Below are 12,364 nucleotides of genomic sequence, written 5' to 3'. Positions count from 1 at the left end.
TATTAATTACTTCAAGAACACAGTCAATTAACTTGTTTGTAAGTTTTACATAGTAATAAAGTATCTTTCACAGGATAGATACAATCAATGGTTTCTACAGACAGTAGCTTACACATTTTAACAGAAGACCAAGAGATTTTTGTACTTGGTGAAACTGTTGGATTTTAAAGTGTGGGGGACAAATTATTGGGGGGTCACTGTCACTTGGGGGGATCACTGTTAGTACCTTCTTTAATATCCCTACAGTACTGCAACTAAACCCCAGCTCACTATTCTCAAATCTGAAGTTTGTATGCAAGCAGCATTTTGGACTTCATTATGGTATTTGCACACAGTTATACAACATAATGTTTTATGTTAATTCCAGCTCCTAGAAGGATGTGTGTACAATAAAACCATTAAAGGTACAGCAAAAATGCTGTCTGGGGATATTGCAGACCTCACACTTCATCGCCACTCAGAGTGTACAATATAATAATCAAGTTGACTCTAATTATCTTTTCACGTAAACCACTGGATCTTTGATATTGAAAATATATCACCATCAAGGTTAGTTTCAGCTAAATGCAGGCTCCCCAGGTAATAGCAATACACATCAGACAGAAATATAAACTAATAAAATCTAGTTCTGAATAATTATATGCAATTAACATTACTAAAGATGTTTAAAAAGCTGTTAGTTTTGTGAAATTGCATACCAGAGTAGATTAGAGTTTCAAGCAAGCAAACAAAAAATCCCTCACTCTTAAATGAAAGATGCTTTGTATTGTTGTTATTAGAGTAACAACCAGAGACTCCAACTAATATCAGTGCTAAGTGTTATATAGTACCTTGCCCCAAAGAGCTTCTAAGCTAAATAGACAAGACAGACAAAGTGTTACATAAACAGATCCGTCCACAAAAGAAGTTTGGGTATGCAAAAAATATTCATCTAATTCTGTCTCTAATTAAGTCATGCTCACATGCTTTCATCTGGTTGTATCTATACAATCAGAGGGTATCACATCTTTGTAGAAAACTCTTAAGTGCCTGATCTTAATAAGTGACTACAATGGGAGCTGAATGATAGATGTGCAGCATCAGTCAGGATCAGGACCCAAATTCTGGATAATTTTTAAATTGCAATTTACAAAATGTACTATTTGAGATTATATTTTATCTTGAATATAAATTATATCTAATCTTATTTTATTAGATATAGCATCATTCCTACAAACTGTTTCAAAATATTGAACAAAGTAAGGACCAGATATTATGAAGACTTATGCACCTGAGTAGTCCCACTGAACCCAATTAACTGAAGTCAGTTAATTAAGGGGCCAGTTCTACAAACCTTACCTCTATAGATGAATCAGTGATATAGTTAAAGGCAGTGGTCCTAGGATCATAAAGATTTTCCCTTTTCTCCTACCAGGGCCGGCTCCAGGCACCAGCATTCCAAGCAGGTGCTTGGGGCGGCAATCTGCAAGGGGCGGCAGTCCGTGTGTTTTTGCCGTTCCAAGCAGTGCGCCGAATTGCCGCCGCGGATGGCCGGGGCAGTCCATGTGCTGTTAGGGCGGCACGCACGTTTCCACAGCGGTGGCAACTTCTATGTTCAGCTGCCCGCGGGGGCAATTCGGTGGCTTCTGTCTTCCAGCTGAAGACAGAAGCTGCCGCCGAATTGCCGCTGCCGCGGAAACACGTGTGCCGCCCTAATGGCACACGGACTTCCCCTGCTGTCCGCAGCGGTAATTCGGCGTGCTGCTTGGGACGGCAAAAACAGTAGAATCAGCCCTGTCTCGTACACTCAACATTACTATTCTTTGTGACAATACCCACTTATTTTCAGTTTCTTTCAGCTCACGCAGCTGGAAGGATAGTTTTATGTTAAGGCCAGGAAATGTGTGTTCTGTTCACAGAGCAGTCTCAGACTTCCTGTGTCACCTAAGGGTGAGATGCTAACTTCTGTTGCCTCACTGGTAAACCATGTTCCAATATATCTACTGTACTGGGGTGCTCTGGGGCTTAATTTCTAAAGCACATTGAAGTCCTCAAATGGAAAGGTCTTTAAAAGTACAAAGTTTTTCTTTAATTTTCTTCAGCCTGCAGGTGAATGATAGCATGGAAAGGAAGTAGTGGGCAAATACTGTGTGAGTGGTTTTCAGAGAGCTGGAGGGAACTATGCAGTAGCAGTGACCAAAAACTAATGCAGATAAGGTATGGGGGAATTGGAGCAGACTTAAGTTGATACAAAAGAAGGGAGGCATTGCAGTTCAGGGATGGATAGAGGGTGAGGGGAGAAAGCCTAATAAAGAAATATAGACAGACATGCTTGGCTTTTTGCTCTGTGTTAAGACACAAGAGTTAAGCATTCTTTGGTAACCTGCTTAGAGTCCACTCCTGCTTGCACTGAAGTAAGTGGTAATGCTCTTATTTATTTCAATGGGATCAGGATCAGGACCTAAATACTATATTCTAAAGCTGGTTTTCACTCTTAAATTGTGGAAAAATCTCTCGGAAAAGGTACAGGTTTTATTTCTATCTTTTGGTTCTTTTTTTATAGCCTCTCATGTCGTTTATAACAACCTTCTCCTTTCTTCTCATCCTGGATTCTCAGATGACTATTCAGTGAGACATTTTCTAATCGACATAAAATATTTTGATGAAGTAATAAAATATTTGAATAATTATTTTTTTCTTTTGGCACATCCTTTCATAGTTTCTTTTATTTTACTTCAACTGTTTTAGATTTATACCCCACACAGGACAAGTATGAATAAGCAGGGCCGGCTCTGGCTTTTTTGCCGCCCCAGGCAAAAAAGCCGCTGGCCACCCCCCCCCCCCTTGCGGGGAGGGGGAGGGCGGCCGGAGCCCCGGGGGGAGGGCGGCCGGAGCCCCGGCGGGGGCTCCGCTCCCCCCTGGCGGCTGGGGGGAGGGCGGCCGGAGCCCTGGGAGGAGGGCGGCGAGCCCCGGTCGGGGCTCGGCTCTCCCCCCGGCAGCCAGAGCACAGGGGGCTGGGCGGCGAGAGGGTGGCGAGCCCCAGCCAGGGCTCGCCGCTCTCTCCCCGGCGGCCAGGGGGATAGCCCCAGCCAGGGCTCGCCGCTCTCCCCCCCCGGCGGCCGGGGGGGAGGGCGCCAGGGGGGAGAGCGGCCAGAGTGCCGGGGTGAGGGCGGCGAGCCCAGCCGTGGCCCCGCTCTACCCAGGGGCCGGAGCATCGTGCCGCCCCCTTTCAGGTGCCGCCCCAAGCACAAGCTTGGTGGGCTGGTGCCTGGAGCCGGCCCTGTGAATAAGAAAGCCAATGTGAAAGGGACAGCATATATCAGTGCAACATAGAGAGTGTGTTCCACCTGAGTGAAGCCACATTCAGATCTGTGGACTCTACGAGTCTCTAAGAGAATATGTGGCTTATAAGGTCCTAGATTGTGCTTCAGTGAGTATCTCTGGGCTAGTGTGTGCTGGAAACCTGACCACTAACCCTTTATCTGGAATGACAGATCCAGTTTTTGCCTGAACTGTGATATTAGAAGAAAGTTCATTGTTAAACTCTCATCCTATAAGTATCAGATTAAAGATTTTATCCAGCTCCCATTACGGTTATTAGAAAAACATGCATTGCCTTTATTAGGAGTTGGATTGGGCCCTAAGAAACCAATTCATTTTTTTTAATTTGAAGAATCAGAATTAAAAGCATATACACATGTTGCTCCATTATATTTTGGGATTATAGTAAATTAAAGTTTTCAGTGAAAATGAAAACATACACAGAGGGACAAGATGAAACAAATTAAACCTGCACAGCTTCTAAGCAAATGGACATGAACAGGTTCCTGAAACAAAACAAGGTAAACAAAATTATACAAGGGTTAGTGGATAAAGCATGTGAGGAGAGATGGAGAGAGCCACTGTGAGGAGCCCTATGTTAAATTATCCAAGGTACAAAGTCCAACTCAGCCAATCATATAAAATTGTTTATAAAAGTAAGCAAAAGTTGGAGAAAAATAGACTGGTACTAATTGGATTTTTTAGGTTAACAAGAAGTTGAAAGAATCTAGAAGTGGGAAGTAATGTCTCTAGTAGAAATCACTGACGTGATTTTGGCTTCATTAATTGTATTGGGCTGAGGTTGCCACCCTTCTTGACATTGTTTATCTGGGGGCCACTGAAAGAGCCAGTGGGATGGGTGGACTGGAAGGAGCAAGTTCATCATCATGGCTCCCATTATCCTTATCACTTCTAGGGGCCCCAAGATCCATGATGATGCCACTGGGCCTTTATTATCCTGATCCTGAAAGATGTCCTAACCAGACAAAGCCATAGAGAGGGAAGCTTAATGGCATCAGCACTTCCGCCAGCTCTGGCTAGCTCCTGAACAACATCTAAAATGTGAACCTGAGGTGCCTACTGTTATGCCCTTGTTCTTGTGTCATTTTCTTTCCTCTCCTTATTTCTCCTCTTTTCTGTCTTTCTCTTTTTGCCTCCTGGCTAAAAAGAGCCTGCGTTAGTTGAACAAGACAACTCCCCCTTTTACAACACTGCTGTGAGCCTGTGCCCAGAAAGGCCCGCTGAAAGCTATGCCTTAGATAGCGTGACACTGGTAAAAGTTTGCCAGATTTAGGTGTGTCTGATAAGACCATGAACTGTACCTGTAATTTCCCAAGGTTGCAAATGAGAGTGATTGTCAGAGACAGAAGCTGTATTTTCTATCTCTACTATTCTTTTGTCTCCCCTTTTGTGTGAGTTTATCTCGTTTTCTTTTAAAGGAAACAGGATTTGACTTCAATGACCACAGCTCGACCATTTAAATGAACTTTCTTTTTTTCCTAAAAGGAACAGTTAATATCATCATTAATTCAATTTGAAAAGACTATCAAACAGAGGTTTTCTCCTATAAAAAACTCAATATAACTAAAGGGAAACAGAATATAGGAAATTGTTCAGATAAAAGGCTTATTTACTTTTTAAGTTTCAAATGCTTTAACTTCCTTTTCTATGTGTTTAATAAAAGGTTTTAAAGATTTTTATTCATGGTTGTTACAATGGGAATAAGCCAGTGATAATATGACACAGACACGATTCAATGTTGTAACAGTAAACAAGAGTCTTCTTAATATTTTATCCCTTGGTGGGCCAAAGACACCCCCTTAACACAAGAGAGATACATTTATAAGTCTAGAAAAGAGAGGCCTTGGGGGCCACATGTTCTTTGTCTATAAATATTTTCAAGATAATGGTATTAAAGAAAGAACAGAACTGTCTATGATCTCAGGGAATGTTAGAACAAGGAGAAGTGGCCTTAAGCTAAAGAATGGAATATTTAGGCTAGACCTTACAGGAAAAGTTTTAATAAGAACAATTGGCCAGTAGAATGGCTGTGCTTAAGATGCCATTACTGCAGATATCCAAGGTCAGAAGCAATAGGACATTAATGGAAATGATGTAGTGAAGAGCTCAGCAAAATTCAGAGGGTCAGGTTAGGTGACCCAAGTGGTCATTACTGGCTCTACCGCTATACAATTCCATGAAAGGGCATTGTTTTTCAAACAGTATTTCTTTCAACTGGTGTGTTAATACATTAGTTCATTAAGTGTTAAAGCAAAGTATCAGTTTTAGAGAAAGCATTGACAAATCTTGTTATCTATGGTAATTGACTCATATCACAAAAACCAAGCTGCATGGTAGTTGCTAACTTACAACTGAGCTAACATAAAATAAAATTCAGACAGGTTTTTCCAGGGTACATTTGAATCATCTCCTCTGTGACAGCATTATTTGTAACAGTTAACATGTACAGTTGTATGCTGTCAGGAAATGGCAGTTTTATTCCTGACACTACTGTCTAGCCTAACCTAAGGACTGATGTAATTGGAGTTGCTAATATTTATTATGGCTCTTGTGACCTACCAAAAAGAGAGCTGATTGCACATTGAATGAAAAGGGCTTACTCTGTATGTCTGTCTCTATAAATTAAAGAAAAGTGAGAGAAATCAGCTTACAGACTCCTATTTGCTATCGCTGAACTCCTATTTGCTATCTAGAATAGATTGTTAGAACTATGAATGCATTCAATGTTCCTGTTTTGATTTTTATGAACCCACATGAAAAATCACATTGTTCCTGATCTTTATCTCATCCTCCAATACCTCACATGTCCCCTTTCCTGAGTCTAGGTCCATGAATTCCTAATTTCCCATCACTCCAAATTGTAGACACATGAATAAATAAAAATTAAATGTACTAATGTCAAAGTTTTCCTTTCCTTTCCTTTCTGTTTAATAAAAATACTTTGTATAGTGCTTTCCATCCAAGGATCTTAAAGATCTTAGCAATGTGGGTCAGTTTTCTTATCCCCATTTTATAGATGGGGAAACTAAGGCACTGAGAAGTTAAGTGAATTGCCAAGGTCAGTCACTGAGTCACTGGGAAAATGAGGAATTGAACACAGATCTCTCAGATCCAAGTTGCCTGCACTAACCAGTAGATAATACCATCTCTCTTCTATTTCTTCTGTCTCCACAGATCATTTTTATAAAATCACCATTCTATTTTTCTTTTCTCCCTTGATATCTTTTTCACCTTGCCTAGTTTGCCTTCCTCCTAATCTGCCTGCCCTTCAGCATACCTTCCAGTCATCTGATTTCCCTTGCTAAATAACTTGGTCCACACACAAGGAATAATGGGACAGGAGGATCTTCGGGGCTTGATTTTCTTCTTCTGTGCTGGGTTCTTTTGAGTTCAATGTCCACAACCTTTACCCTTGAGGTGGAATCTGAAGGGAATACTGCCTCAGTGCTGTGTAGCTGGCTTCCATTCAGCATGAGTGCTGTCTACAGCTGTGAGGTAGCCTATGGCCAAAGGCTACATTGACAGCTCCATAGAGGAAGGACTGCAGCAGAGCTTAGTGCTGCTTGTGTCACTCACCCAGGTCTGTGAAGATACTGAAGTTTAGGTGTGGCATAGAAGAAGCAATTCATTAAAAAGTGGCTTTAAAGTGATAAATTATTATTATTTGTTTTAAAATGCAAGAATCAGATTTTGTTTTTTTGGTATTTTTTAATATCTCAGATTTACCTATATCAGCTTTATCACTTGGTTGTATGATCTCATGAACAACTGATTTGTTTGCACTGTGGTAAATGGACAGTTTACTCATATGTCTTGTCTGTGACTTTCCTTAGGAGTGTCCCAGTGGGATTGTTAATGAAGAGACCTTCAAAGAGATTTATTCTCAGTTCTTTCCACAGGGAGGTGAGTACTCTGCAGACATAATTAGCATTGCTAGCATTTACAGTGAACTGCGCTTGTGAATTTCTAAATTGGATTATCAGCCCATTGTTCATATTAATAAACTGGTTGTATAAAGTTCTGTAGAGAATTGTAAGTATCTTAATAGATAGAAGTGTTCACAGGCATGTATGGCAGTAATCAAAAAGAGGAGGTATTTACAAGGTGTCAGGATATAGTTGTGAATACACAATCTGAGTATCTTTGAAAATCAGGATCTCTCAGCAGCTCACCTCCTTGTAAGCTTTAATACAGCTATGTCTTTGCTACTCCTTGCCTCTCTCCCCTCCAGTAGGAATTTGTGTAGGAGGTAATTTAAATGTGTGGGCCAAATTCAAATCTAGTGAAAGTGGGTGAAATCCCATTAACTTCAGTGGGATTTCTTTCCCTACTCCAGGTCTTTTTTCATCCTCTTTATTGAGTGAAGTGGTGTCCTGTGATGTTCAATAATTTCTCAATCTACCCTATATTTCAGTGAAATGAAAGTACACAATCACTTATGACTAATGTTTTTTTCTTGAACCTGATTTTCCTTCAGTGTTTATTCCCCTCCCCCCCCTTTTTTCCTTCTACTGTTCCCTCCCCACTTCTTTTCTATTCAGTTGTCCCTGTTCATCTCTTCCTATAACACTGGAGAATGGAAGGTTTCCATGGAGCTAACTGGCAATGGCTGTTGCTTTTCATTTTTATGTAAAACCTTAATTAGTAGCAACAAAAACTCCCAATTAGTTTTATTTTAAATAAAAAACTAGAAGGTAAAGGGGTAGTAACCATTGTGGGTTACCACTGTTGAAACCCACAACAACCAGGAACATTCAAAAGTAAGAACAAAACATTTAAGAAGAGTAGAACTGCCTGATGATTATCTATCTGTCTAGTTTTTTATACCAATCAGTATAAAACTGTAGTATCAGTTATAAGTTACCCTGGTTTGTAAAAAGCAACTTTTCCTACTGTAATCCACCATGCTTTAGCAAGTTAAAGTAACAGAAGAAAGAAGAAAGAAACTATGAACTTCCTATCTTCCATATTTTCACCAATAGGCATTCTCCAATCTAGACCAGTATAACAGCACTCACTCTTTTTTACTCTTGCTTCATATAATGTTGGTAAAATACATGAAACAAATGTCACAGCCATATAAGGCTTGTTACTGCAAAGCACTGTGCATTCTCAGTTCCAAATGATTTTAAGAACAGAGAGTGAAATCCTGACCCCATTGAAGTCAATGGCAAAGCTCTCACCCATATAGGCTTTCCTGAATTGAGAAACTTCTTTTCTACATATTTCTCAAAGGGGTTCCACACATACTAATATCATTCTGATATTTGTCCACATTAAGAGGTATCAAATCCAGTGAATTCATTCATCAATAATAGGAGGTGTTATGGAGAGCTAATAATGTGTTTATCCTTCTGAATAAGATGCTTGCAGAGGTTTTTATAAAAGTTCATCAGAATTTTATGATTGTAACTCCACTTTCCACCTCTCATATCTCTGCTCATAATTCTCCTTGAACCAGAGGAATATAAATGACATTAATTTAAAAAATATTCAAACATGTAAACAACTATCACCATAAATTTAGTATATGATCTGTTGGGATTGTGAGAGAAGACAGCATATAAGGCCTGCTTTTTCTTTTGGTTAGACCAGTTTTACATCAGTGTAACTCTATTGACTCCTATGGAATGATTTATGATTTTCACTAATGTCAATAAGCTCAGAATCTGTCCCTTGAGGTTTCTGTTTTCTTTAAGTACTTAACACTAAACAGAGGTACAAATGTATGAATGAGACCACAAGATTCTTGGAGGACATTGTTAATAGTGGCTCAGCTATAATACACAGTTTCCTTAAACTCACTGTTCCCAGTTCTAATACGCTTGATTGTATTCTTCATTAGAGCTACCATATTGTTAACGTGTAAAATTCAAGTAATCCTTATAAAGTATATAGGAAGGATAGTGATTGATATGTCAGTCATATTTGGGGATATATGTTCTTATTTCAGTGCATGGCAGGTGGAATTTTTAAGTATCCAGCATTGACCTAACTCTGCTCCCATTAAAGCCAGTGATAAAACTGGCATTGATTTCAAGGGGAGCCAAGTTAGCCCAATGCAGAGTTGCTTTTTAAAATCCCATAAACTTCACTAATTTACAAATGTCAGGCCAGTTATGTAGCCAGATTTTCATTGCAAGAAGCACATACTAAAGAATGTCATTTTGCTTCCCTTTACACTCACATTTTGCATATTCAGAAGACTCAATGTCCTAATTATTATTTTAAAAAGTAGTTTGATATTAAAGAAGTGAACTATTCATCTGTGACTGTCTACTGAAACTTTATTCTTCTAGTCAGAGATAAAATATTTATGCACTGTCGGAAGAGCAAGTACAACACAAATTCATGTCTCCCTTTCAATTTTTGTTGTGAAAGGATATTTTCATGCTATTTAAATTATATCAATATACAAAGGAAAAAATAGTGATTTGATAGTGTAATCCTTACTCGGGCAGAAAACCGCACAGAGATTTGCTTGGGTAAGAATTACAATATTCAGCTGTGTTAGGAATTTCCAGTAGTTTAGAATAAAGATTTTGATCCTACACAGAGAGACACAAGGGCAGACGGCTGCATGGAGCAATGTCCCACCTCTAGCTGTGGGCCTCCCTGCTGCTTCACAGGAAGAAGACAAAAAAAATCTGAGAATACACTGGGGGAAACGATTCCTTCCTGACTTCTGCAGATGACCAGCTATGAAACCCTTAAGCATGAGATTTTAGTAACATAAGACATAAACCAGAAGGAATTTCCCCCAGGGCTGCCGAGCCCTACTTTCCTCTTATCCCCACATTTGAGACCTTCAGTTAGTTTGCAGTTAAATTTTCTTGGATTGTTTTTATGTATATCGGAATATTCAGAAGAATAAATAGTGTAACTCCTCGCTTAACATTGTAGTTATGTTCCTGAAAAATGCAACTTTAAGTGAAACAATGTTAAGTGAATCCAATTTCCCCATAAGAATTAATTTAAATAGGGGGATTTAGGTTCCAGGGAAATTTTTTTCACCAGACAAAAAACTATATATTATATAGATATACACACAGTATACATTTTAAACAAACAATTTAATACTTCTTCACAGCTGTGATGATTGTGAAGCTTGGTTGAGGTGGTGAAGTTAGAGGGTGGAGGAGGGAGGGATATTTCCCAGGGAATGCGTTGCTGCTAAATGATGAACTAGCACTCGGCTGATCCCTCAAGGGTTAACACGTTGTTAATGTAGCCTCTCACACAAGGCAGCATGAACACGAGGGAGGGGAGACAGCATGGCAGACAGAAACAGACACACACCTTGTATGTGGGGGAGAGAGAGAGATGCACACTCCCCTTTAAGTAAGCTGACCCACTCTTAAGTGCATTGTCTTTTTATGTGGATCAGGAAGTTGAGACAGCAGCTGCTGCCCCAAGCTCTCTATGTCTCTCTCCTTCCATGTCCCCTCTCTGCTCTATATGGAGAGGCGGGGTGCAGGAGCATAGGGGAAGAGGGACATTAGCCCCCCCCCCCACACCCCTGCACAGTAAGCAAGAATCTCTGGGAGCTGCTCCAAGGCAGAGGGCAGGAGCAGCACATGGCAGTGTGGGGAGGGACAGCTGAACTGCCGGCAATTGATAGCCTGCAATTGATAGCCTGCTGGGCGGCTGCAGCACAGGGAACTTAGGGGAGCAGGGAGCTGATAGGGGGAGCTAATAGGGGGGCTGCCGGTCCACCCTGGTTTCAAGCCCCCACCAGCTAGCTGCAGCGGGCTGCTCTTCCTGCAAGCAGTGGACAAAGCAAGCAGCTGCCAAACAACATTAGAAGGGAGCATTGCACAACTTTAAACAAGCATGTTCCCTAATTGATCAGCAATGTAACAAGGAAACAACGTTAACTAGGATGACTTTGAGTGTGGAGTTACTGTAGATTAGCTAACTAGAAAGAAACAGGTGTGGTATACACTTAGAATCATCATACCTGTACTGTATGTAGCTATGTGCATCAGCAGCTCATAGAGTGTAAACAATACAAAAAATGAGACAACTTCTTGTTGGATCTGCCCATTCCATTTGAGGAAGCCAACTGTGGTGTAACATTTCCTCTGTACGGCAATCAAGCAACTTCCACCGGCCCTCAGGACATTAATTTCACATGTTACCAGGCAAGTCATTTCATTAAAGTGCAGGAGAAGTGGGAAGGCGGGCTAGAAAGGGGACAAGAGAGTGATTTGGGTTTCGAATAACAAATGGATGATGAAGAACTATAGTAAAATGAACATGTTTTATGAGGCAAAAATAGCTTTCAGAAAAGCTTTATACATTATAAAAGCACCCAATTAAGGTAGCTGCATTAAATTCTCTAGTATATAAGAAAACCATTGCAGTATCTGTGAAGGAAGGGAGCACATTGCCTCCCAGCATTCAATGTTCAATTCAACTGATGTGTTTACATACCACCAAAAATATAACTTAGGACTTGATCCCTAACCTTTCAGGTCACAGATAACAGTGGATTCACTGGGCCATTATTAAATTGTTTACCCTGGATGTTCAATGGGATGCTGGTGGGTGCATAGTAGCTACCACTTCTGTTTGTCTTCAATAAAACATATATTTAAGATGTTTAAGGTACATGATATGAATCTCAAACAAATTATGACTTTATATCTGTCCCTGCTGCAGCCTGCCAAAATGTTAATGTATCCTACTAGTTATGATTCCTGGGCATAGAAGAGAAACTGTATTTCATTAAAAAGTCAAGCTCTGTCTGCAGTGAATAATATTCAAGATTTAGTGGGAAAGAGATCACATTAAGTAGCTCTACTTAAAACACTAAAGTACCTCACTCTGCAGTCTTTTTTCAGGCAAAATTCCAGTCATCAGGGCCGGCTCTAACTTTTTTGCTGCCACAAGCAAAAAAAAGAGCGCTGCCCTGCCGTAACACCTCCCCCCGAGTGCCGCACCACCGAAACGCCCGCCCCCCCCAGCACCGTGCCTCGCCGCCAAAACCCCTGCCCCCCCCAAGCGCCGTGCCGTGCTCCCAACCCCCCCCCCCCCCGAA

General features: G+C 40.6%; 1 protein-coding gene across 7 annotated transcripts in view; it reads left to right on the top strand.

Moving 5' to 3' along the window:
* Nucleotides 1-12,364, top strand: part of KCNIP4 (potassium voltage-gated channel interacting protein 4) — a 372,094-nt gene that overhangs the window by 331,896 nt on the left and 27,834 nt on the right. For all 7 annotated transcript variants that reach the window (XM_054030738.1, XM_054030737.1, XM_054030741.1 and 4 more), the window contains exon 3: nucleotides 7,155-7,224. In XM_054030738.1, coding sequence (XP_053886713.1) covers nucleotides 7,155-7,224 — 70 coding nt within the window. The remainder of the gene's footprint in view (nucleotides 1-7,154; nucleotides 7,225-12,364) is intronic.

This window comes from Malaclemys terrapin, chromosome 5 (assembly GCF_027887155.1).
Source record: "Malaclemys terrapin pileata isolate rMalTer1 chromosome 5, rMalTer1.hap1, whole genome shotgun sequence".
In the NCBI taxonomy this organism is placed as follows: domain Eukaryota; kingdom Metazoa; phylum Chordata; order Testudines; family Emydidae; genus Malaclemys; species Malaclemys terrapin.
Note: the sequence above shows the minus strand (reverse complement) of the source record. Positions and strands in the feature narration are given on the sequence as shown.